The sequence below is a fragment of the Aptenodytes forsteri genome, unplaced genomic scaffold (assembly GCF_000699145.1).
Source record: "Aptenodytes forsteri isolate BGI_AS27 unplaced genomic scaffold, ASM69914v1 Scaffold56, whole genome shotgun sequence".
Lineage (NCBI taxonomy): Eukaryota > Metazoa > Chordata > Aves > Sphenisciformes > Spheniscidae > Aptenodytes > Aptenodytes forsteri.
The window spans coordinates 4,639,441-4,665,427 of NW_008796213.1; the positions used below are offsets into that span (position 1 = coordinate 4,639,441).

General features: G+C 46.3%; 1 protein-coding gene across 1 annotated transcript; it reads right to left on the reverse strand.

Moving 5' to 3' along the window:
* Positions 1 to 357: 357 nt before the first annotated feature.
* Positions 358 to 25,357, reverse strand: ATP6V0A4 (ATPase H+ transporting V0 subunit a4). The gene is made up of 20 exons (XM_019474400.1): positions 25,157 to 25,357; positions 24,577 to 24,655; positions 23,638 to 23,732; positions 22,459 to 22,584; positions 21,970 to 22,064; positions 20,768 to 20,894; positions 20,081 to 20,163; positions 15,647 to 15,740; positions 14,002 to 14,214; positions 13,435 to 13,585; positions 12,716 to 12,855; positions 12,249 to 12,406; positions 11,679 to 11,772; positions 9,758 to 9,876; positions 8,576 to 8,792; positions 6,841 to 6,948; positions 4,854 to 4,988; positions 3,783 to 3,900; positions 1,556 to 1,727; positions 358 to 451 (listed from the first exon to the last, which is right to left on the reverse strand). Exons 1-20 carry the CDS (start codon positions 25,271 to 25,273, stop codon positions 358 to 360), a joined length of 2,535 nt encoding a protein of 844 aa, XP_019329945.1. The 5' UTR covers positions 25,274 to 25,357.
* Between the last annotated feature and the right edge of the window lie 630 nt (positions 25,358 to 25,987).

Genomic DNA, 25,987 nt, shown 5'->3' on the forward strand with positions numbered 1-25,987 from the left:
GCTCCATTGTTGATTATTAATAACCAATTTAATTCAAAGCTGCATCAGCCAGCATTTGACCCGATCAAATGCTGAGGACCAGGTACTTGGTAAAGACATTGGTGGAGATACACAGCCAAGGGTCCAGCCAGCCCAGCCGAGGTAGTTCAGCTCTCAGCTGATACAGCAGTATATGTGAACGCAGCTAGGACATTTTCATCTACAGCTGCTCTTCTTTCAAGGGCCACATCCCATTCTGTTTCATCCCATATACCCCTATGATTGAGGTTGGGGTATATGGGATGAGCCACCACTATGGTTGAGCCACCACAAGAATATAGAGCCTGGTCTGAGGAGTGAAGCAGTGATGTACTGGCTTCACTCTTCTGCGGTGCCATCGATGATGTGCTTGAAGGAGAATGGAGAAAATGTGTACCCGGCTCCCACGTAGAACTTGTTCTGGAACTCAACCCTGGGGAGGAACAGAGCAGGGTGTCAGTGCTGCCTACAGGCAGGACCTATGGCCAGCTGAGAGGCTGAAATGTGGCACCCAGAGGAAAAGGGAGGCCATGAGAGATGGTGACCTATAAGCCTGGAACATGGGCTCCTTCTCGAGCCAGCAATGAGAAACGAGCAGGCCAGGGAGCGACCCGGCACGCATCAGCTTTAACTTTCCATCAGTCAGCCTGGAAACGCTCCTCGTGAGGCCAGTTAGCAGGACCTTGCCTGCCCACTAAACTGCTTCTAGCAGCTCTGAGAGCTGGGATAACTGCCTGCTGGTTGCACACACTGGTGGGAGACAGACATCTCTCCCTCCCTGCACAATGACAAGCAACTGCACCATGGTTTTGCCTTGGCAGCGTTTGTGGTTTGTGGTGGGACATTACATGGTGAAAAAGGCCACAGCTTGGGTGCTCAGGCAGGATACCAAGTTATGGTGGTGGTGAGGGGCGATTTGTTACCTTGGTCTTGCTTTACACACTAGCCTGATAGTGCGTCCGCACTTCTGTCCTTGCCTGGACTGATGTCTAGTTAAGGTGGACATAAGCTAACTTGAAACTGGTTTGCCACAAAGCCAAAACAGCCTGGAGCTCAACCTGGCCTAATGGCACAAGTGCTGACCCAGGTTTTCCGCAGCTTTTGCAGCCCTGGCTGAACTCCTGCTGCAGTAGGTAGTACCCAGCTGGCTTGTTTGATGGTAACCCTGGGTGGGATACACAACCAGTGGTGTGGCTGTGCCTTCAGGCCTTATCAGGCAGGTCAAGGTGGCCTCGGTAGCTCTGCGTGTTTACCAGGGCAGAGCTGCAGGTTGCCATTTGCCACACATGCCCACAGCCCCCACAGGCTCAGGAAGACAGGCAGGTTGCTCCAGGGAGCAGCTCAGAGATGGAGTAGGGAGCTCTGACCTCCCTTTGGAGGAGTCTCCCTTGCTTCACTTGCCAAGGGGGACCGATGTCCTAATGCATATGTATTAGCATGGCATGTCTAACACCGGCTGGTGTGGCCATCTGTTTCCACAGCCTGATCCCTCCCAAAGACTGCTTTGGGAAAAGCTCCCAGAGACCACACCACCTACCAGTGTAGACGCAAGGCATGCAGAAAGGCTGAGAGCCCCTCCATGACAAGCAGGATGGCTACCGTCAGCACTGCAAATGCCGCGAAGATGATGAAGATGACAATGAGGCCTGCCCAGCCGCTGTTGTTGAACCCATTGTGCATCACCATGGTCCAAAGGACCTCTGACAGTTCTGCAAAAGGAAATAAAGGGAAAACAGCACTGAGCAACAGGTATGGACAGACACAGCATTCAGTCTGGTAGCTCACCCATTTTTCCCAGTTAGATGAGCTGGCCTAGGATAAAATGTACATGACAGTAATCATGTATGGCCACCCTGCCTCTCCACGATGACCGGGGAAGGAAAGCAGATGCAGATTGTTTTCCATTGCTCCTCTTCACTGTGTCAGAAGCTGATGGTGCTGTTTTGGCTTGGCTTTGTATCGCAAGTCCATGTGAGCACACTACCAGGACTGCTGTTACCCTCGCATGGTACAGTCATCAGTTTAATTTGCACCTCTTTAACATGGCAGATAGACAGTATGCGGAGCCTTCTAGGACTACCTGCTGCTAAATCCCAGTGAACATGATTGATTGATGTAGTCAATACATGTGTAGATTAGGTTACAAGCTGTAGTCATTGATGCTAGCTAAGACCCACAGGAGATGTGTAATTCTCATTTGTTCTCCAAACCACTTCTCTTAGGGTGTCATGGAGAAGCTGTGGTGCAAAAAAAAAGAAAAAAAAAAGGACAACTGGTTGGTCCCACTCAAAGCAGGCTGTATTAATGTTAGGTTGCTTGCATGCTCTTAAAGATTATTTTTCCTGCACAGGTTTATATCAACATTCACAGCACTGCAACTGGTTGCCACTCAAAGCAGGCTGTATTAATGTTAGGTTGCTTGCATGCTCTTAAAGATTATTTTTCCTGCACAGGTTTATATCAACATTCACAGCACTGGTGTATCTGACATGTCCTGTCAATGCAAAACCATACTCCTAACCTAACTACCCCAATCACATTAGATAGATTCAGGACTGAGCAATTTTCCTCTTGTGATACAGGCAAAGCAAGGACTTAGCCCAGCTCTTCTCCATCCAGATGCTCCAGCCACCGGTTCAGCCTTATTTTCCATTTTGCTACTTATTGGTCCTCGAGCCGTATTCAGACTATAGATTCAATGACCTGTTAGTTTAGGTGATAACAGATGCAAGGGATCCCTTGCAACAGCTGCCCTCAGGAAAAAATACTCCTGTCAATGCCAGTTTGTAAGGCTGCAAAGGAATATGGTGGTTTTCCAGGCAGAATTCTGACATAACACATAGGACTGCCGTTAGCTAAGCTTTTTAGTCAGTTTATATTTAGATACCTGTTCTCCATGTAAAGCTAATGTGTATTAGCTTCCACTCGACTCCTACTAAGCTCATTTCTGTGCCAAGAAGTACAGCTCACCCCTGTCAATCCATGGCGTGCCCCCCCTTTTGTTTGCCTTTTTTGTGTGCCCAATTCTTTAGGGCAGGCGTAACTGCTAGCCAGAGGCGGTACAGCAATATTAATAAAAAACATTTCAGAAAAATTAGAGTAATTGAAAATCTGAAGCTCCAGCCTGAGGCAATTTCTAGTATTTGAGCATTTGTTTTTATCTTAAATCAAGACAAAAGACATTGAAATGTGGTACATTTCTCATGGAATGTGAGGTTCCACTAAAAGTTGCTGGGAAAAATCCCAGTGAAAACAACAAGTTCCAGGAGTTCTTGAACCAAAACTTTTCTTTCTAGTTTGCTGAACCAAATAACAAAACTGTTTCAAGTAATTTTTACATTCATCTGCATACCCTTAGGCTATAGCAAGTGCCTCCTGGGAAATGAAGCTATGGTTCCCATACTCTGTGGACTGGACTACCCATTTGGACTGCACCTCCCACCATGCCACACGCCATGAGGACTATTCCAGAGGGGTGGCTACAGAGCAGTGTGGAAAATGGGTCCCAGCCACCAAGGAGTCCCAAGCCATGCAGTCAGGAGCTGCCTGATATATAGCTGCTGGAGATCACCACTAAAAAATGAGATGGCCACCACAAAACGCTTGGATTGATCTGACCTGAAGGAAGACATTCCAAGACACAAACGTCCACAAGGAGAACTTTGATTTCATGGAGAAATTTGCAGCATTAATCAAACACTGGCAGAAGCAGTGATCACCATGGAGTTGCTGGTGAGGTAACTAACAGGTAGTCAATCACTCACGTGCATGGGCTAAGCTCAACGCCCAGAGCCGCAAGTAGGACGCTGTGTTGGAGATGCAGCCAAGGCAGTATTCAATGGTATGGATAGCTTGGTGGACAAATGTGTCTCCAAAATTGAACTGAAACAACATTAAACCAAACGCATTTTATTAGTGCTTAGTTCAGGGCTTTCTGGTTAACAGAGCAACACTCCACTAAAGGCTTTTCATACTCCTCCCTTTTCCTTGATGTGTCCTGAGCAACACAGAGATAGTTCCCAGATAAAAAGACTGCTTTGAAAATTGTCAGTTCTCTATGATCTTCCCATACATTCTCCCTGGAGAATTACAATTCCAGTGAAAAGCAAATGTTCGGGAACCAGTTCATATTCCAGTCTTACAATTTCAAATCTGGAATAAGATGGCAATCCAGTTGCTACCAATCTTTGTGATTTCTTGTAGAGACAGAAATTCTTATATAAAATAGGGTTTTTCAGACTATCTGCCTATTGACATATGCATTTTGGGAGATATCACTGAATAAACATATCTTCTAAGACTGTGAAGATTCCCTGTGACTGGGAACAGTCAGCCACACCCACATTCAATTTTGTTGGTACTTCCAACTGCTACAAACACTTTTGTCACTTTTTTAACTGTGTTGCTGAGTACTGCAGAAGCCCTTGACAATATCTGCCGAAGGAAGATTCTTCTCCCTAGCCAACACTGCAGGCTGCCAACTTTTCAATGCTCCTTTGCACTTTAAAGGAAGGAAAACTCACTGACTCTTGGGGAAGGTTTGACCTTCTCTGGGTGCAATGTGGAAGTGAAACAACCCCCTCCCCTGGGGAAACAAAAGCTTGAGGTTTGTAAGAATGCCTGCCCTCAGCAGGCAAAACTAAAGGAAAAATTTAGAGGAATTCATTCTATGAAAATTCAAAGCTTACTCTGTTTGGAAACACAAACTGTTGCAACAGTGTGTCTTGGTATCTTATTAAAAAGAAGGGCTGGCAATTCTGCAAAAGCCTTCTGCTTGACTTTGTGTCTTCTACTATTGTGTGTGTCTGAATAATTTTCTGCCCACATTTTCTTACCTCTTCATCATCATCCTCATGTCCTCCATGGCCACCACTGTGTTCTCCCTGGGAAGCTTTCTTAGAGTGATTGGTTTCTGGGACATCTACCTCATTTTCACCTCCAGGGTTTCCTGAGATGGCTTGAGACTGAATCTTTCAGAAAAAAAATGTAATATGTCTTTTGTGTCATGCTACAGGTTGATAGCAAAATGAAGCAGACCATGGCACAGAACTCCATCAATAACCTCATGATGGGTAACGTATGAAGGACTATATCATGAACATGAGGACAATTTCAACAATAGTCAGTCATCATGGACCACAGAAACTGAGAACTCCTGCTAATAATACTTAAATATTTTCCATCCTAGAGCATTTTCCAGTGATTCCAACTAATTTGGAGGTAGTTTCTAGTCTCATAATGCACCCTTTATACCCACCATGAGAAGATCCACCACTTTTGGCAAATGAGAAAACTGAGGCACATTAAACCTGATGATCTCAAGTAGATGGGTGCAAATCAAAGAAATTAGCATCAAGTGAAAGGGAAATGGAGCCTGAAAGGATGAGGTGACTTGATGAAGGTCACACAGTTCCTGGGATACCGACAGAAATACAATTCAGGTCTCTTGATTAATTTTAAATTGACAAAAGCCTCATGACAACCCATCTTCTCTCTGTAATAATTTTTCACAGAGCTTTTCTAGAGGCCTGAACAACCTGATCTGAGCCTCACTCCAGAAATGACAGCACAGCATAAGAATAGCCCTACATTATATGCCTACAACAGTCCTATTATACAGCATAACCAAATACGGACCTCACAGCTTCTGTCAGGTTCTGTCCTGTCACTCTTTATAGCTTCCAGCAGGTTTCATGGGTAAGGTCTCATGATAACATATTGTTTCCTATTGCAGCAGTAATCATTGTCACACCCACTTTATCTTTGCTTTACCTGAATGTCAGCATAGAGAACAGACTTTGTTGCAAACATATAAATCTGGGTAAATGTAAGATGTGATCAGACAGCTAACATATGAAAACTAGGAACAGAAATACAAGGCCATAATAGGAGGTGGGGAAAAGCTGTCAGATGTTACTAGCATAAAAGCAGGAGATGGAGTCAGCCACGTCAAGCTTTCATCCAAATCCCAGAAGAATGACAAAATAAGAAATTACAGCGCAGAGGCAGGGCTGCAAAGGTCTCCCAGGGACCTGGCTTTCAGTTATAGGTCAGAAGTGACTGGGTTGGAAAAGGTCACACAGCACAACCAGCACCTCTTTCTTCAAATGGAAACATCTGTGCCCTATAAAAGGTACTCCAGGCACTAACTCCGACTATAGAGAAGTAAATCCTGACAGACAAGTAAAGTCCTGTTAGCATAATAAATGAGAGAATTAATGAACAACTGGGGAAACTGCAGCTGCCGCAGTTATGTGCTGAAGAGCTGGGCAAACCACAGACCCCATGGGAAGGAGGGCTTCATTAATGTGAAGGCAATCACTTAGGGAAGAAAGCACCACTGGAAAGCAGGCAACAGCTTTTAAATCAAGCCTCTCCTCCAAGCAGGGTTGAACTCTCCAAGGCCAGGAGTATCGCAGATGCCCTGTTCCTACAGAGCAGCCAACCAGTTGTTAGTGGTGGCTGTGGACTGGGAAGTGAGGTCTTTGCCCTGTCTTGGCTTTACCAGCACTTCAGTCTTTCTAAACCTTCTCTGGTTTTGGATACGACACTTGAAAGAGCTCAGTGTCAGCCTAACTCCTCTCCCAACAAATAGGGTATGGCCTTGTGAGCAAAGCTCCTGCTTCCCATTTAGATGGCTCAGCCAAATGTCCATAAGCATGCTCTTGGCGCATGTGCAGTAAAGCGCAGTTTGAAATCACCAGAGAAACTCTGAGATCAGAGAAAAGCAGAATTAGATCACTGCAAACACTTTTTGGGGTCTGTCTCCTCAGCTTTGCCTTTGCTGTACTGACCCCCCCTTGCCTGATCCACATCCCTTACCATGCGCTGCGCTTTCTGGTGGTTGGCTCGGAGGATGAAAGGTTTAATTAGGAGCATCCAGGGAACAGCAATCAGAGCAAATATGACCAAGAAACTCTGCACTTCTTTCTGAAAGACAAAACAACAAGAAGAGCAAAAAGTTACTTTACTTCCTTTAGCCTTTATGGTTAGAAACCTGATTCTATAAAATGGTATTTTTTTTACACAACAGATATATTCCCTGTATTGGTTGAGTCTCCTCTGCTTGTAAGAACATGAAAATAAATGTATACTGCTTAAGGCTCCAGAAAGCACTGCCAGCTATACATGGCTGGAGACTTGGAGATGAAAGGCTTTCATGTTGGAAAGGGTTAATTTGCCAAACCCCAATGTTACTGACTTGAACCTGGCTCTCCAGTGTCCCAAGTGAATGTCCTAACTGCTGGGTGAGCCAGTCAGTCTGCCTTGCTTTGGTCAGCGTAGAAATGCTGCAGTAAGAGCCAAGTCATTCAAGTCTTCCCCTGGAAAACAGGGAATCCAGGATTTGCTCTACATTAGCAATTCCAGGAGGGAACTGAATCCCCATAGCTTAGGTTTGATAACACATTGCCCCCACAATATAAGGTGTTCTTGCTGCAGTATGCCACCCCTATTGCTGTCCTAACATAACTGTTTGCACTTTAAGAAAAACAAACAAACAAACAAAACCCCAAGCTACAACTTTTGCATTTTTTTAAAGCTGGCTGTGATCTCTGATCACCTTATGGTTGGTCTCATACAGTCTTTGCATTTAGACTACCCAGGTGGATGGCACAGACAGTTACTGGTGGGGTAGGGGGATAGGAATATGGGAAAAAAATTACCATCTTGGAAAGGCTTTGGGTTGTTACAAAACAAAATGTTATTTAATGACTTTTTGAAGGCTGGGAAAACTGTGTTTTCCCAAACTGCCCTGCAGCCTTAATGCAGTTACTTGGAACTGATCGGGACTCTCTACTAACTCTGACTCACCCTAAAACTGAGCTCACGTTGAACTGCCAGAGTGTGCAACTGTATAGATGTAGATGCATACATGTGGCTGGAGGCAGCATTTGCTTGCAGATTCTTCATTGATGCTGCTGATGTACAATCAAGCAAGAAAAAAAATAATCCGTGTTCTGAGCAAATAAATAGAGATGACTTTAAAAGAAGTTTTGTCTTAGGGGAGTTTTTTTTGCTTGTTTTTTTTTTTTTAAGTGAACTCTCCAAAGGAGATATTTCTGACAAAAAGCTGCCAGAAAATCCTCTAGCTACTTCTATTTTTTAGCTTAAAATATTATGTTTTAAATATTAAAATTTATTAATATTAAATATTGTCAAGTTTTCCAAAGAAGAAATAAGAAATTATCAAGGAAAGGAGAGGCTTGCTTTGTCTCTAGCATTGTGCCAAGACTTCAGGACAGCACATCTGCAATACCCACCTTTGCATCTCTAATCACCCTTCTTTCTTTTTTTCCCCAAAAGTATCTTAAATTGCATCATTGTTCTTGTAAGGATGACACTAAGAATGGGGTTTGCTGTGCATTACTGATTAATAGCTTCTGTGTCCTACCTATCTGCAAGGCCAACACGGATACCAGAACAACAAACTTCTCTTATGTGACTGGCACTTGTGTTTGAGCTTCTGAGCTCGTTCCCCATCTTTATGCCCACTCTCCACAACACCCACTGTGAATCCAAAACCAGCTACAGTGGATTCGAGCTGCTTGATCCATACCTGATGCAGATATAATGGAGCATTTGAAGCATCACCGTAATTGAACAGAAACATATTGATGAAGTGGATGAGGATGCTTGGTGCACTCTGGGATGAGTGGACATCAAAATGACACCATTTGAAAATAATCATGAAGACCAGGTAGCCAAAAAGAGAGACAATAAAAATCATTTCTGGAATGAACTGAAGGATAATGTTTATGTATTTCTTGAAGTAGCTGGAAAGAATCAGGAAAGATAACTACAATTAATACAGTGGGTATTAATTCAAGGTTGCGTCCAAGTATGGCAGTACTGTACACCATTTAGTCTATGGAAAATAATGTAAGAAACATACAAGTACCACTAGGCAAGAAAGAAGTCTGTAATTGCAGTTCTTATAAATGAAAGCCATTATTTAAATACAAAAGCTTTGTCATACTGATTCTCTCCAGGTTTTTGTACTTGGCCCACCAGTATCTCAGCACCTCAAAAGATTAATACATTGAAATAAAAGCCATTTTTTTAAAAAAATGGCTAATTTACAAAGTTAGGCATTATACGCTGAGGAAAGTCAGAACCAGGTGTAGAATCTATTCTATAGGGGCAGTCCTCCTCTCTGTCACCTGCAAACACTTTCCATCCTTGAGGGTCACTACACACCTTCCAGCTTTGGAGAGTCTCTCAAGACAGTAGTGTCACCCCCTCCACTCTATCACCATTTCTTATTTTTTGTTCCAAAATATAGAGGCAGAGGTATAGACATGCACACCCACAGATCCTGACCAAAGGCCCACTAAGTCAGGAGAAAGACATGCACACACACTGTGCAAGATTTCAGTGTGCTTTGGATTGGACCAAAAGAGTTTGTCTTTCAAGACAGAAGTTATCAATAGTGGGAGGTGCTATATATTTTTAGTTTAGTGTACTTTAGCATTTCTGCAAAATCATGAATATAAGAGAGCGAAAAAGAGTTTATCCAAGAGAATATCTGCAGTGTGACAGCTGTCCTCTGGCCTTTGGACTCAGCACTCTGTACCAACAGTGGCGTGAGTCAGTGTACGGGGCATTTCTACTCACACTGGGGAAAGGGCAAAATTCCAGTCATCGGTCCGAGATAATGAGGCTTTCTCTGAATGAAGGACACTAGTTTAAAGATGAGGACTTGTGTGCTGCAGCAACGGGCTTGGTGAAACAAACTTACATGTGGTTGAAGAGACTGAGTATCACCCCAAAAATCATGTGCACAATCCCTATGACAACCGACATCTTCATTTTGTAGGAGTTCAGGAAAGTCAGCTTGTTCGATGCAACATTCCAGATCTTTGGGAAAAGGAGCAGAGAGAGGCCTAAGAACAAGGTTTTCAGGTGTTTGCTCAATAACAGATTTGTGGCAGTTGTTGCTTTGACGCCACCAATTTACTCCTGACAGTTCTAGTAAGAAGAAAACAAGTGACAGATATCTAGATGTTCCTTATAATACTTTTCACTCTGCCAAGCTTCTAATCTAAAAGGTATAAAGTATTCTTGTTTAACAGAGGAAATAACAAGGATTTGAAACGATGTAGTGACTTTGCTGCAATCCTCCAGAAACCGATGCAAAGGCTGGTAGCAGAACCTAGATCTTTTCAGTCTCATTCCTTGCCCTTAGGCTGAGTCACCTCCTTTAGCAGAGGTGGAAGGGCATGAGAAAATCCCTCCTGCTGCTATGGAAATTTGTTCCGCCTTCACCAGAGAAGTACTGAGGGCAGAGCATGTTCAAACTTTTTGTTTGAACAAAAAACCAGCTCATTCCAGCTCTTTGGCCATGGAGACCAGATTATTGCCTGCCTCTCTGCAGTAACTTTTCAGCTGTGGTAGGACAGTAACCACATCCCTCTTCTCACTCCTGCCTTTATTACATTACAGAGCTCCGAGGTTCCTTCTCCTTTCTTGTAAAACTTTCTAGACCCCAAAGCCTTCTGACCCCAAAGATGGTAAGTAGATACCTCTTTTCAGACACTAAGTATAGCACCTGAAGAGAAAGCAGGGAAGACAGGATTATTTGGAAAACAAAACATTCGCTTATGTGCCTTTGTCTGGCATGCTTTGCCTCTTCTATTGCTATGGAAGAGACTGCCTAGCCTCCTCAGCTCAGGTTGACTCTTTCTTTTCCAAGATATACCTCAGCCATCCTTCTAGGACTTGCAAAATGCCAAGAGCCATCCGTCCTTCTGGGCAGATGACGGGGATAATTTCCATAGAGAGGGCCATGCAGGGGCTGGTGCTTTCCAGTCCACCCCTTCCCTGCCAGCACTTGTTCAGCCGTTCCTCCCTCCCAGCCAGGGGTCCCAGGCTCTCGAGCAAGCAGCAGCCAGGGTGGAAGAGGGGCTAGCCTGGGTTAACTTAAATTAGGGATGTGATGGGGCAATGTACAGAAAATTCATCTTCCTATGTCGTGACTTCTTGAACTGCACTGCCTGTGTCCTGGGCAGAGCTTTAGAGCCTGGTTTGTGAAAAACTTCCTACAAGATCAATCTCTCTGCAAACCAGGGGAAGCCAGTGTTTCTTTGTGTGGCCAACAGAAATGAGAGCACATGCAGCAGAACAGAGGTTCATTGGCTGACATGAAGATTGAAACAGGAAAGCTTGATGTTAACAACTGCATTTCAATATGTGATAAACAGAGAACGTCAAGAAAAGGGAAATAGGACACAGAGAAAAAAATGTGGATCCGTTAACTAATCCTGGCATTTACTTCACACTTCATACGATAAATACACTGCATAGAAATTAGGACTTTGCCCTCAAACTTGTGAGGTAGCTCTGGAATGGGTTAAGTACTCAAGTAAGGAAACTGAGTCCAGCAGCCTGGTGACAGAGTGGAGACTGCAGTGCAAGACCACTCTCCAGCGAAATCGAAGTTCCTTCCTGCTTACCATTTTGCTGCTGCCTGTGCAAAACTGTCAGCAATATATATCCTCGATTGCTAAAGAAAAGCTTCACAACTACTATGAAAAGAGCAGGCAAAGAGCAAGAAGAGAGGAGCACGGCTTCAGGAGAGAGAGCAGGGAGCTGCTGATGTACCTGATATGTAGAAACAGGATTGAAATACAAATTATCCTAGAGCATTTTAATTTAATTACCGGATCTATTCCAAATGGATATGGATTTCCAGAGTAGACTCCCGGGACTGCCGGATCCAACTGCAGCACCGTATTGTCCAGAAGCACATCCTTACTACAAAAGAAAAGTGAAATGGCCTTTGCAGCTTAATCTCACCATATACGCCTACGGTACATTTATGTGAGATGTGCTGAGGACTACCACGATACCTGTCACCGACTCCAGCCTTTCTGTGAACTGTTATCCTGCGCTTGTGTGCACACGTGTGTGTGTGTAGGCGTGTAAATGGGTCCTACACAATGACAGTCTCCGTCACACTGATAATTCTCTATGCATCAAGTCCCGGACACCTGCAGATTTTTATGCACATCAGTGCCTGAACAAACAGGCATGTTCCCGGGGACTCTACATTTCCATTTCAATAGTGAGTTCGTCTGTGTGTGACAGACAAAACCTCTGGTTCATTCATGACTGCATCCACAGCAGAGAGTTCTTCCCTTCCCCACACAGGCAGTCACTGTGTCTTTCTTTCAAAGCCTATGTGCTCCATTTGGTGTGTTTTCAGTTGTTTCCCACATTTAGCCACTTACTTCCAAGTGCTATTTTTAAACATGGGGATGATATGCCAGGAAGAGCCAAAGATGTTGAATGATTTGGAGAAGCAGTCATTGTAGATGAAGCCAGTGTACATGGAGAATATGCCCATGAGCAAGATCAGGTAGCGCCCACTGAAAAAGGTGTTCCAGATCTGCAGGGGGAAAAGGCAGTGCCAGTGACAAAAGTACCTGCAGTCCCATCAAATGGTGGGCCTCAGCAAACAGGAGACACGATTGTACTAATCTATATATATACAATTATTCATAGGAAACTCTAGGTCCCTTGGGCCCACCCAGGTCTCTGTGTAGAAGCAGGCAGAATTACTTGCCAAATCTCTGCCTCATGAGCATCTTTGAAGGATCTCCACTCAGCCTTTGGGAGGCTGGGTGCCCTCTTTATCAAACAGAGATGATGAGCCTTTTCCTATGCTGATAGGGTGCACCAGCTCCCTGGTACTCACCTCGTTAGTGTTTTTCTGGGCAAGAAGGCTCTTCTCATTAATGACCATCCAGAGTGCAAAGCCCAGCATGACAGCGCCATGGCCACAATCCCCAAACATCACCGCAAACAAGAAGGGGAAGGTAATGATAGTGTATGGAGCTGCAGGAAGGAAAGGACAAGAAGCTCAGCTCCTCCTAAACAAAAAGACCTCAGCAGAGAAGCAGTCTACCCCACTGGACCATTCCTCATAGCTGCTGCCCTCAAAAGCCTCCAGGATCCCTCCCCTACTCACCAGGCAATCAGATCTAGTGCAGAACTAGCTTTACCACCAGAAAGACTCTAGGTTTCTGTTCATTCTCAGTGTTCTCCTTGAGATGAGTGTTTCACTCTTTTCTCAGGTCCTTTAGACTTTTTTTTGCCTCAGTACGATAAGCTCAGCTTATATTTGCCTTGTGAGCTTAGGTCTTTTCTTCAGTGCTGTTGCCTTACCACTTATTCCCCATCCTGTATTTATGTAGTTCATTATTCCTGCCACAATTAATCACTGAAGACTGGCGGCCAAATTCTTTGCCTGAGAAAATCCATGCCTATGCACCAAACAGTACCAGTTTTCACCAGCAGAAAATATGGTTCACATTTCTCAATCAGCAATGAGTGCATGTTTTAGGATAGTGATGGAGCTCAAAGGCTTCACTTTGGCTCTAGCAAGCCAGGTGCAGGTCACTGAGTGTTTCTCACCTGGATTCATCTCCCTGTAGTTGCCCACACCATACGCATCCACAATGTTCTGAAATCCAGCTGTGAACTTGTTGGTCCTGTTGAAGGTGGGTGGTGCCATCCTGGTGTGTATGGCGGTCAGGATAGGGGCGATAGTAGAGCCACTGCGCTCCTGCAAACCCGGTGACAAGGACAGACACAGTCAGGGTGGCTAGCAGAGAGGAATCGGTCCCACAGCACCAAGGTCTGTGTCCAAATGTGCGCAGGCAGCAACATGAAAGCTGGGCTCAAGAGTGTTATATCTCAACCCTTTTTCTAATATCCAGATTTTTCCATTTTCTGTGCTATTGGTTTGTTCAGGGAAAGCTGCCAGCACTGCTGAGCCTTGTGGGTTGATCACAAACCTGCTAAGATTTAATGCTGACAAACTCCCCGAGGCCAAGCTATCATGCAACAACCTCAGCTTTAATTAAAACAGAAAAGGGAGCCCAGCATTACAGTAACAGACAGAAGTCTGAACATATGCTCAACACATAAACAATGCAGTTTTGGTGACAGCTTCAGGGACCCAAAATGTTGGTCTCTTACCATTCCCTGATGGAGAGCTCTTTTTATCCGGCCAGCATCAGCCACTGGGAACCAGATCTCTGCAATGACGCACTGCTGGGTGACATCGATGTTACAGCAATTCAGGATATGGTAGATGGCCTTGATTTTCTTCACCTTGATCCCCCAGGACCACAAGTTGGCTGCTGCCTCATGCAGCAGTCGCTGGCGGTGGGACTCGGTTTGGGTTATCACCTGTAAGCACAGGCAGCACTCGAGATGATAGGAAGGCATAGGTGGCCTGGTCTACTCAGCAGTTATTTGGGGAAGGCAGGTGGAAGAGGGTTGCAGAAAGGGAGCGATTCATATGAATGCCCTGGAGGGCAGTGTGTGCAGGTCTGGACACAGGAGCACTTGACACCAGGTGCACAATGCTGTTCAATAAGGACTCTCCCTGCATGGCCCTGAGCCTCTGTAAGTGTAGAGGAGACCATTGGGAGTTACTGAGCTGTGGGATTGGCTCCTTACCCAGTTGCTTACAGACCGGTCACATCTCACCATGCGCTCCCACCCTGCCATCTCCTGTAGGCAGCTCTGTGCCATGAACTTGGGGCACATCACATCCACGAGCGTGCCTGCCCTGCTAGAGCTACAGCTCATGGCCCTGGTGGGACCTCAATGCATCGTGTGCCCGCCACAGTGCTGCTGCATAAATGAGCGACGGACATAACGTGTTAGGAAGATAACCTGTGTGGTCTACAAGCACCGAAGCAGCCTAGCTGCCCATGATGCTCAGGAGTGAAAGTCAGTTTGGAAGCAGTTTTGCGTGCAGGCTTGGCAGTCACAGGCATCCACAGAGGGGTGACAGCAGGGTGTCAACTGCCAGATGGGCCACCTCAGGCAAACAGGGTGTCCATTCCCTCTTGCCTTGGGACCTGCTGACTGTTGTGTGTGACAATACAAAGGTCACAGACAGGAGTCCCTCCAAAACGCGTGAAGTCCTGATACAGTATATGGATATACAAGCTACTGAGCACCCATAGCAACTGAACTTGTAATTTTAAGCCCCGTGTTAAATGTTGGAGTAAAGAGGTTGGAGACTTGTACTTCCATAACAGCAGTCTTGGCTTTCCATTGCTAGTATGACAAGTGTCCCAACATTTCCTTGGTAAAGAAAACATAATTTAAATATAAAATAAATCTTTAGAGTCCTCTCTGAGCCTAGTATAGTTGTACTACACTTGTGACTGAGCAACTTTGTGAGCTGCTGAGGGAAACCATGCTGTAAGAGCTAGATTAAACCATTTTGGACAATGTGCAATTTGGTTACAATACCTGTAGCCTGCTGATGACCACCCTGTAGCCCCATATCATAAGATCTAAACCTCTGACCTCTGCACAGCCAACAGCAGCAAGTAGTTTTTGAGTCCCTTACATGGGAGGCTGTCCCCCAGCAGCTCCTGAGGTGTGTAAATGGGCAGAACAGAGCACAGGCACTGGCCTCTGCAACAGGCGGGGGACCATTCCTGGGCTGGTGGCTTCATCCCCAGCCCCTGGCCAGCTCTGCCCTGCCAGCTCCCAAAACAAGCCTGGGATCTGGCCGTGGCCACAGGGTTTCAGATAGGACAAATGTCTGGGCAGGTCCCACTTGCAGGGTTCAGACCCCAGTAAAGCTGCTGGCACTTACTGTGTTTAAATCCTCGATCCTTGTGTTGACTCCATCAAGCATTTCTCGGCGCTCGGTGGCAGACTCTGGACAGGGATAGACTGTGGCACGAAATCTAGCCTCAGTAAGAAAGAAGTGAGAAACACCATTTATTTGACTGACTACTTCTTCCTCTGGACTCTTCTCAGCTCAAAGGTGGGGAAACCGGACTTTATTCCTCACCTGGTAGTATACACTTCTTACATACTACAAAGTTGTGCGTGGTCTCCCAGAAAGGTCCAAAAAGGTACATTTATCTTTTCATGAGAAAAAGGATCCCTTCGCCTGTTCTAGCTGAAAGAAACACTCCCTGCCTCAGGTGCTACAAGGTACATGATATTCCACAGCGGTCAGCACTGATACACAGGCACCTCCCTTATGCCCACAATACGGATGCCCTGCTAACGTCTGGGGAAGCTGCTTGAACTGCAGAGCCACAAAAAACCCACCCTGGCGAAGGCAGCCCCGTTAACTCGGTAGCCAACAGATGTCCCTCTTGCACCGAGGCTGGAAAAATCCCGTGTCCCTGCCTCTGCACTACCCTCGAGCAGTCACTGGGGGAAGGCAGCAGCTGAGCTACTGCTGCACAGCAAGCAAACGCCCTTCGTGTGTGCAGGCTGTGTAAGTAAATAACCCTGTAAAAAAACCCCAAAAAACCAAAACCCAAAAAAACCCGAAACCAAACGACTGTATTTCCAGGATAAAACAAAAGGAGAATGACCGTGCAGCCGGCTCTTGGCTTCTGGTCCATCTGTTTGGCTAGACAGCTGGGGAGCAAGGGAAGGATGGGTGAAGTTTTTTAAACACCTGAGAGTGGTATCCATTACGTCAGCTTACATGTGGCCAGGCCACTATAAATGCTTTTATAAGCTTACCCTCAAGGCTGCATTTGGGAGATTCAGCTGGTTTGTTTAATGTGGTATAATAAGGACTAATGTGGGCTTCCAATATGTGAGTGAAGATCTTATATCCACGTAGGTGTTTTATACTGCTTCATCTATAGTATGCAACATGACCTTCTCCACTGCAGTGTTGTAGAGCCACTATATGAACCCAATACAGTCAATTAGAAATAAATAAGTTGCATTTCTCTCTGAAAAGTATACAGCTACCTGTCCTGCCTGCAAAACAAGTCCCAGACTGTACTTCATGCACAAAGAGCAGGCAAGGAGTTCCCACTGAGACCTTGCAGATCACAAGGTGCACTGCTGCAAGGCTCTGTGCCTACAAGCTTTAACTGAGCTGAGGTGCTGCAGTAACTAAAATAGCAGAGATCCCTCCATTTTTTCCTGCTCGGTTTGTTCAGTGATATCTAGTGCTTGTGCCAGCCCTGCCACTTCAAGGGCATTATAAATGTCGTCCTTCAGCATTGCCCCAACAGGTCTTCAGGAAGAGATCACTCCTCTTTGCAGAGTGGAGATCATCTGCCCACCTAAGGCAACACACTTCCACCATCCTGCAGTGGAGTTACGCTGAGTTAGGGTTGCTGAAGGGCTGCCTTTCTGCACGTGAGATGAATTAGAAGAAGATGTAAGAGGGTCATGGGGTCTATCCCTGTTTAAGAGACAAAAACGTGCATGCTCTGTGTACAGATAAGCATCACCTTCTGGCTTTGTCTGAGCACAGAATATATCACCACCTGCTCTCCAAAATCAGTTCCAGCGCACACACAAGTGAGGACAGTTGCAAATTGAACAAAACACGCAGCAGTTTCCTAGAGATCAACCCAGAGCTGTGTGTAATGACAGCACGTGCTCTTCAGCTAAACTTCCCTTTCCAGAATTGAATCTCTCCTCACTCAACACCTGGTATTCGTTTCCAAAGGTTATTCACCCTACCTAATTATTTCCATCTTCTTATTCTTCACAGCTCTTAGTTCATCTTTAATAAGGATTTTTAATCAAACTTGAAAGCTTATTCCTCCATGCTGTACAGTTCCCCTGTTTCCAATAACGTTATTGCAGCAGTGTTGCTTTGATCTTTTAACAGCCATTTTGCATACTGAGTATCAGCTTTGCCCTAATGGCACAGACATCTCTGAAAGCTCCAGGAGAATTCAGCAGGGAATCCTTACATTGATAAACCCAGTTTAGTATTCACATTAGCACCGAGGCAGCCGCAAGAAAAAGAGGAAAAGAAAAATTCTTACATTTTCCTCCTCCCTGCTCCCTCTACACCTTTCACTAATAAATTTGTGCATGGACTTAATGCTCATGAAATTGGCAGACTAATGTTACCAATTAGAGTCAAGCAGGGACTACAAGCGTAACCTGAGGCACACTGCTCTGCAAACAAATCTTAGCCTGCCTTGCAGGAGACTGGCTTATACCAGTCCCATGATTTTTGCAGGATATTTACTTGTCATGAATGATGACTTAGTGCTAAGCAGAAATGTCCTGCTGGGGCTGGAATGACACTGCCGTCTGCTTTAGGTATAGTTAACCCTGCCTTAAAGATGGACCAGACCAAAATGTCTGGACCTGTGTACCAGGGATGGCTGATGGCCCACAGAGCACAAAAGGAGAGTCATGGGATTAATACAATTTAAAAATTGCCACTCAGCAAAACATCCATAGATACGTGCATATTAGCAAGCAGAAAATTTGAAAGGGAGGAAGAAAAGAAATAAAAGACAATTTCAAATGTAGCCTGATTAGCTGGCAATAAACAAAAAATGGTGCGCTAGCGCGAAGGATGACATCCTGTGAATTTGTCTTAGGTAGGTATGTTTTCCTTCAGTTACAAGAGGCTGAGAGAAACCAGCCTAAGTTCCTTTCTATAAACCTACAACCACATACATACCACCAGCTCATAACAACTTTGCACGTCATGGCCCACCCTGCAGGGATCTGCTCACACTTCCAGTGCTGCCTGGCCCCACGCTCCCAGCTGCACCCAACTGCAGAAGGTCGTGCCTCTGGTTTGGAAGATTCTGGGTTCAATCAATAACAAAAATGCTGACAGGCATCGCATTGCCTGTTCTTTTACTCCCACCCCAGAAAAAAAGTATTGGGCTTTTGATTGCAGGGAATTTAAAATGCTGCAGGGGGAAAAAAAAAATCCTCCAAAATGAAGCGCCTGCAGCACTCTGTGGGCAGCCGCAGCCAGCTCTAAATGTATGACCTGGCAACTTGCAAGGCCATCGGCACAGGGGCGAATGCAATGGGAAACGTTCACCACTATCAACTGCCCATGAGTGCAGAAGGGAAGAAGGGTACTGAATGGTGTCTAAAAAGCAGGCAAAGAAATGGGACATAAGCAGGAAATTGTAATCCAGAAAGCGAACGAGACTCGCCGAAAGCTCAAAGACCACCGTCAGCAGCAGCCTGATCCTGCACAGTGGCGATGGCAAAACTCCCTCCATGTCTGAGGTTCAGGATCAGAAATGAGTGACTGAGACCTGGGAGTCTTCCCCCAGCTTTCCATGCCCCCTTGGCTGCTCTATAGAGAGAAATGCCCACCTCGGGAGGGCTGAATTGCTCTCAGGATAAGCATTGCCCACCACTGCCTGTAGACGGCATCTTGGAGGGCCCTGTTTCTAGTGCAGGAATTGCTAACAGTCCCCAGGGGTCTATCACTTCATGGGACTGAAGTCAGTTCTCCCCGCTGGATGAACTGACTTTCCTGCTTTTATTCTGATTAAAGGCAGGATGTAAGGAAAGACCTGCCCTGAGTGCAAATGTCAGGTAATAGCGATTGCTCACCCCCTCCCCGCGACCTTCTGCAGCCTGCAGGGACTTGGCTGGCCCCGCTTGGCCGAGGGGCTATACCTGAAATGGATTCGGTGACAGCAGACAGATCCCCTCGTCAAATCTGATTTACACTGCAACAAAGCCCATCGGTCATCAGTGTTATGAAAGAGTAACAAAATATTCAACCTGAATTATCTTTTCAAGATGATTAACAGGGTGGAAACAAGTCAGGCTGTATGAAGCTTTCCTTTCTCTTCTGGGCTCTGTCTCTGATTACACAGATATTGCCCAAAGGCCTTGGGAAAGGGTTCAATAAACGACAGCATCATCTTTTTACACTGAAATGCCGGAAGGCTTGAGAGCAGTTCGGGGATTACCATGTTCTGAGTGCCCAAGTTAGGGCCCCTGGTTTTCAGGGAAAATGCTGAGTATTTCTTAAAAACCAGTCCCCTTTAAGATGTCCCAAGTTAAAATCCTAGCAACTGAAGCTCCCAAGATCTTTAAGTTACTTTGGAAAATTTAGGACCTCGGTTTCCAAGTGCCAAGGTGATGGATATCTTTCATGATTAGGAGCAGCAGACCTGAGGAGCAGAAGGGAGCTCGGTGGCAGAGCTGACAGCTGGGGCACGGAGATCTAATCTGGGGCTCCAAATTCAGCCAGCCCAGGCTGACAGGTAAACAGCTCCACAGGATTCACTGTGGCTTGCCCACCAGCCTGCCTTACCCATCACAAATCTTCTTGATTTTTTGTTTAAGCTGCTCTCCTTGATAGAAGATAATGAACACGTTCTTCTTCACCTCTTCTCTCTGCAACGCAATTCAAGCAGAATTTAAAGCACCCAGAGGAAAGAGTCCAGTGCAGAAAAGGTGGTGGGTTTTTTTCAGCAGCCTCTTCACTGGGTTGCTCCTTTCCCCCAGCCCCAGTTTTCCAGCAGCATTGTTTTCCCTAGATGCTTCTTCAGGGACCAGGCACAGGCGGCAGCTCCGGGTTATGGGGGAAAGAGCAATGTAGAGCAGAGAGGTAGGGACAGGAGGTCCACCAGGGCACAGGGCTCACCCCAGAGACACCAAGAGGAATCAACCCTCTGTGGTAAGCCCCAGGTGAGGACAGCCACAGCCTACCTCCCCGGTGGTCCCCGTAACACAGCCACCCTGCTAGGACTCACACGCACCTTGACCAGGGAGGACAAAGAAGCCACCTTGATAATGGCAAAAAGGGAAAGCAATGTCAAAAAAACTTCTCCCATCCTCAGACTTTTCCACCTTTTTTCTACAGGCTGCTTTCAGACACCCAGCTCTGGTGAGGCAGCCGGTGCTGCAGCAGTGGTGGTGCCAGGGCACCAGTTTGGTTTCTGCAGGTCACAGGCATGCACGAGGACCAGCGGTGAAGCAAAAACAGGTCAGTACCTACCGTCACAGGGTCCTCCAGGGGGGTGTCCATTTCGGTGTACCTCAGGTAGATGTTTCCCCTGCAGGCTCGCCACAGTAAACGCTCAAAGGGTATCATCCTTTCCCTCTTTATTACCCCTGCTGTGAATCTGAGCAGAGTTAAAAGATAAATAAATTACAAGTCCATTCTAAGTCTTTTAGGACCTGTAACACACATGATTTTACAATCTCTTGTTTTCTAGTCTTTGATAGCCAGGGCTCTGCTGCTGCTGTAGGCACTTCTAGGAAAGACCTCCTTGCTCGAGTCTGGCTTTTATCTCAATCTACTGACTTTATCCTGTTGTTCTTTCTTTAAAACATTGTAAGTCCTCCCCAGATCAACAGAAAAAGGAGAAGAGACAATTCTGGCTAGAAATGGAGAAAAGGAGAGATGCTTAAAGTCACACGAATGGAGAGTGCCTGAATGACAGAGGTAGGACATAGCAATTCTGAAGTTGTGGTTTATCTTTACTCCCTCCTGTTTTCCCTTTCCCAGAAAGCACCAGACTGCACCTTTGAAGCGCAGCATGACATGCTGGTATACACCCACTAAGGCAAGCCCTCTGCAGGCATATGCTTAGCTCATAAAAGAGTTGAACAGGACTTCAGAAATACCAGCATAAGCAGCTAAAAACACCAGCCTGGAAAAACACCATCAGCGAGTTTCACAACACCTAGCTGATGTAAACACAAGGGAAAGCTGTTTGAGTCTGTGCTGTCCACCGAATTATCATCAGCCATATGCACGGTGGCGTTTCCACTCCCCTAACGCTCACCCTCAGTGCCATTTTCTGTTGCAGACAAAGCCTAGTGCAAGCAACCCCATGGCTTTTTGCTGTGGCTAGACATCCATCCGTGAGGACCAGGCTGGTAGCCAGGCGCCCAAGTCCAGAAGCCACAGGTGAGAGATGCCGTAAGATAACAATTTTCAGTCAATACCTACTAAGGGGTCACTGGAATTGGTGGCCTGGAAGTGAAAGTCCATTTGTCCCACTGACCCATAACCTGACCATAGTTTTGGTGACAGCTTCAGAGGACAGTCACTGTCTCATCTTCATCAAACAGCTATGCTGAAGAGGCTGGTGAGCAACTTCTGCTTAGAAGCTGAAGGAAGTGTACCGGTGTCACGGCAATGCGGTGCAGGTGGGAAGCCTGGCCAAACTGGGGGCCATCACCAATACACACCCCAGCTTGGCAGCTGCAGCAGCAGGAGTGCTTCTCAGCTCCAGCAGTCCAGATGTGTCTTCACTGAAGAAATCATCTGGCAGATTGGTTTCCGCCTGGAAAACATTAGTTTTAAAAACTATTTAGCACTGCCAGTTTGAAAATTATTTTCACATTTTTCTCCTGACATTTTTTTCCCCAAAGGTAACTTTCCACAGAGATTTAGACCAAAAGGAGGGAAAAAAAAGGTAAACTATATCTTAGCAACTGAAAAGCATAAATGCCATTTTCAAAGAGATCTGGGAACCAAGTTCTTGAGACCCACTGGCTCATGGAGCAATGCATGCTCCAAACTGGCAGAGGTGCTTTTGCAAACATATCTTACTGGCTTGTGGTAAAGACCGCTGGGTTTTGATTAAAAATCAGTAACAGCAACACACACCAAATGAAAATGGCAGTATTTTTAGGAACCTTCCACAACTCTGTTGGAAAAGCAAAGAGGCCACTCACTTCAAAGAAGTCCTGGGTTTTCTTCAGCAGATGTTTGAGCTCCGTCAGCTCGAGGAAGTTCTGCTTCAGCGTTTGCTGGTTCTGGTTGGCTTCCAGCAGCTCGGCTTCAAGTTTCTCCAGCACTGTCTGTTTAGGGTCCAAGCACATCCAGAAAAACTCTGAAGCAGACCAATGGCCCTTTACCAAGCTGATACCAAATCTCAAACAATAGATGGTTGTTTTTTTTCAAGGGGGAATACAGAAATATTCAACAAGCACTTCAATAAACACTGAGTTTGTAGGAAGATATTAATCAATGCCAATGCCTCATTTTCCCATTGCCACATTCCCTACTGGGTGCTTTGTCCTCTTCTGGCATTAGAGTTCTGACTCACCTCACCGAAGCTCAGGCAGGTAAGTGGGTGCCTGGTGTAGGTGTCTCAGCCTGTCTTGGCACCTCTGTGGTTCCCCGCAGGACATCTCAGACCCCAGGTGGACTGGCTGTCAGTCTACTGACCACAAAAGCAGCCTACAACAAGGCCATTAGCTTAGGTTCATTAGCTATAGGCCAAAAATTAGGTGAGAATGTGGGTCCTGGAACACACCAGGCAACCACCTTGCTCGTGAAGCTGAAGACCTTGGAAAGCATGATTTTTCTTCCTAGACACCTACATGTGCAGCATTTAAAAGTTACCCTGTCAGTAAACAGCTTCCAGCTGGGCTAGAATAAAGCATCCCTTGCACATCCAAAAGCAAGGCACAAATATTTGTATCAGGCCGCAATATTATTATATCACAACCATACTCCCACCAGGACAGACAGCCCTGGGGTTTTTATGCAGTGAAGCCAGTTCTAACATCAGCTCTCCTGGTTAATCACCAAAAACCTTCTTCTTGTCTCCTACAGGATGATGGGGGCATTCTGTGGTCGTGACACCTTTCCATTAATACGTGGGACCAGAAGGATGTTTCACGGGGGGTGGTAAGAAGACTGGGATCCTTTACAAACATGCAGTAAGACCAGCCTTAACCTAACTGCTGAGACAGTGATTCGGGGAGCACCTCCACAGGCAGGGAGAGCTGTGCCAGCCTCAGCTACCGGGTCCTTCCTTACAGGGGAGGGCTGTATCGAGTACATTACACAGACATCCCGATGCACATTCCCTTCTCTCTCTCCTTGGCCCGCTCCAAATTCTGTACCTCCATATCAATCATTTCCCGAGGCAGCGGGGTCTCTGGGTACTTTTCTAGTTTGACTATCTCAACATTGTCTTCCATCTCATTTTCCAGAAAACCTGCAAGGAAAGGACACAGAAGTCTCGATAGAGTCATCCCTGCTGCATCATCCTGGTCACCAGCTGCTGCTAAACCCCCTGTCAGGACTGAGGCATCACATGGAGGTGTGACAAGGGGCAGTGATATACAAGGGCCATCATCCCAGTGCATATACACAACCATCAAGAGCTGGACACCCAGCAGCCTCCTTTCTCAGTGAGGACGCTGTTCCTCCTGAAGTTGTGGTGGCTGCTCCCAGTCCCTTGCCCTGGGCAGCCCTCAGCCCTGGCACAAATAGCTGGCACAGCACCCCCTTGCTTGGGGCAGTAAATAAGGCACACAGCAAGCTCAGGCTTTGCTCCTCCGCTCTAGCAATGGCAAGTGCTGTCCTTGCCACAGTGGCTATGGTGGGCACCAGTGTCGTGGTGGGGTGAGTGCAGAGCTCACAGGACACACGTCCATAGGAGAGCAGGCACCACGAGTTCTGTTGCTCAGATTTTAAGGATTTGTCCCCAGGCTGAAGCACTGGGCCACAGAAAGCATATGCCAACAGCTGGCACACTGGTGTAAGAGTCTGGTTATCTGGATGAGCCTCCTGCCCAGCCCCAGATTTATCTTGTGGTTTTATATAAGCTAATTAACCTCCTTTCAGTTCAGTTTTCAAAATAGGGGCAACCATTTATTGCCCATATGGGGTGAAGCGGTAATTAGCTGACGCACGCAAAACATTTCCAGGGGCTCAGATGAAAACATCACCACTTTGCCACTAATTCTGCTCCACTGTGTGAGAGCACTTAACAAAGAAATAAATCCCACACCAGCAGTTGGTGGAAAGCCAATTGCATTTGACAAGCATTTACTTACGCAGGATCCTCCCCAAGGATTCGCACCTTCTCACTTCATTCACAAACTTTCTCTGGAAGCTGTTCACATTCACATTCAGCTAAAAACAGGAGGGAAAACAAGCCTGGGGCTGGAGGCTGCACGCTGCCGCACTCATTTTTAACATCAGCACAGAACGAACGCCTTCAGTGCAGACGGCCAACAGCGCTGCATCTTACAGACTCCTAGAGGCAGGGCAATACCGTGGGTTTCCTTAGGGCCAAGGACATCATGGCCTTACCAGGCTCATTCCCACCCAGCCTTGCTGTGACAGCAGGAATCATAGATGGACTCTCATGGAGAGACCCCCTGTTTTCTGGTGGTGGAGGGAATAGTCCTAAGGTTGTGCATAGAGTGTGCAGAGCACTAGATGGGGACTCAGGAACAGGTTGGATCTCAGCATGGTGATTGGCTTTCAGATCAGCTTTGGGGAAGTCCTGCTCTCTCCATGGGCTTTTTGACCACCCTGCAGGTGCACTTTCCCCAAGTGCTTTGAGGGAAGGACAAGCACACCCCGGGGTGCATCTCCCACAGCTCAGCATGCCGGCTGGGCACTACTCACGTCTCTGAACTGGACCAGACCCAGCTCCCCAAGCTCAGCCACGCAGCAGTAGGCAGCCTCCACCTGCAGAAAGAGCTGCATCAGGCTCATCTCCTCGCTCCGGAAGATCGAGGCCATTTTGCCTGCCCTCCTCCAACCTGGGCGTCTGTGGGGGCCAGTGGCAGCGGCGCAGTTTTCCTTGCCCAGGGAGGTGCCAGAAAGTGCTGAACGCTGTGGGAACATTGGGATCACTGAGTCAAAGTGCTGGAAATTAACCCAACGCTGCCCATCATGTCCTTCAAAAGGGTTTTTCACCTCCTAAAAGCCTCCTTGGAGCCACATGATGTTGTATCCTACCAGCATGGTGATGGATGCTAAGGTGTGTGTGTGACACAGGGAAAAGGGGGAGCCACTGGGCCCCTAGGACAGATGAGCAAATACCCTGCCCTGTCCTCTGCTGGACCAAAGATGCTTCAGGCCACTGCACTCAGGCCCTTGATTTAGGTTTTGAATGCTGAGCCTGTGAAGGACTCAATTTATCTTTGTCTTCCACAAGACAGAGAAGAAAAATCATTAATTTCACCTTGCAGTTAGGCGGGTGAAAGAGGCCTGACTGGTTTTTATCACTTTCATTGGTAGTATGAACACAACATTGCAAACACATCTGGAACATGTTATATGGGGATGGGGAGAAGAGGACTATTATATTTAAATTAAAACAAACTTTAAGATTTAAAAAGCATTTTCTCCCCATAAAGGACTGTTTTCAAAATGAGATACATGAAATATCATGCATTTCATAAAAGTTCCTTTTGTCTATATGCTGCTTCTTATTAACTTTGAGTAACCTGA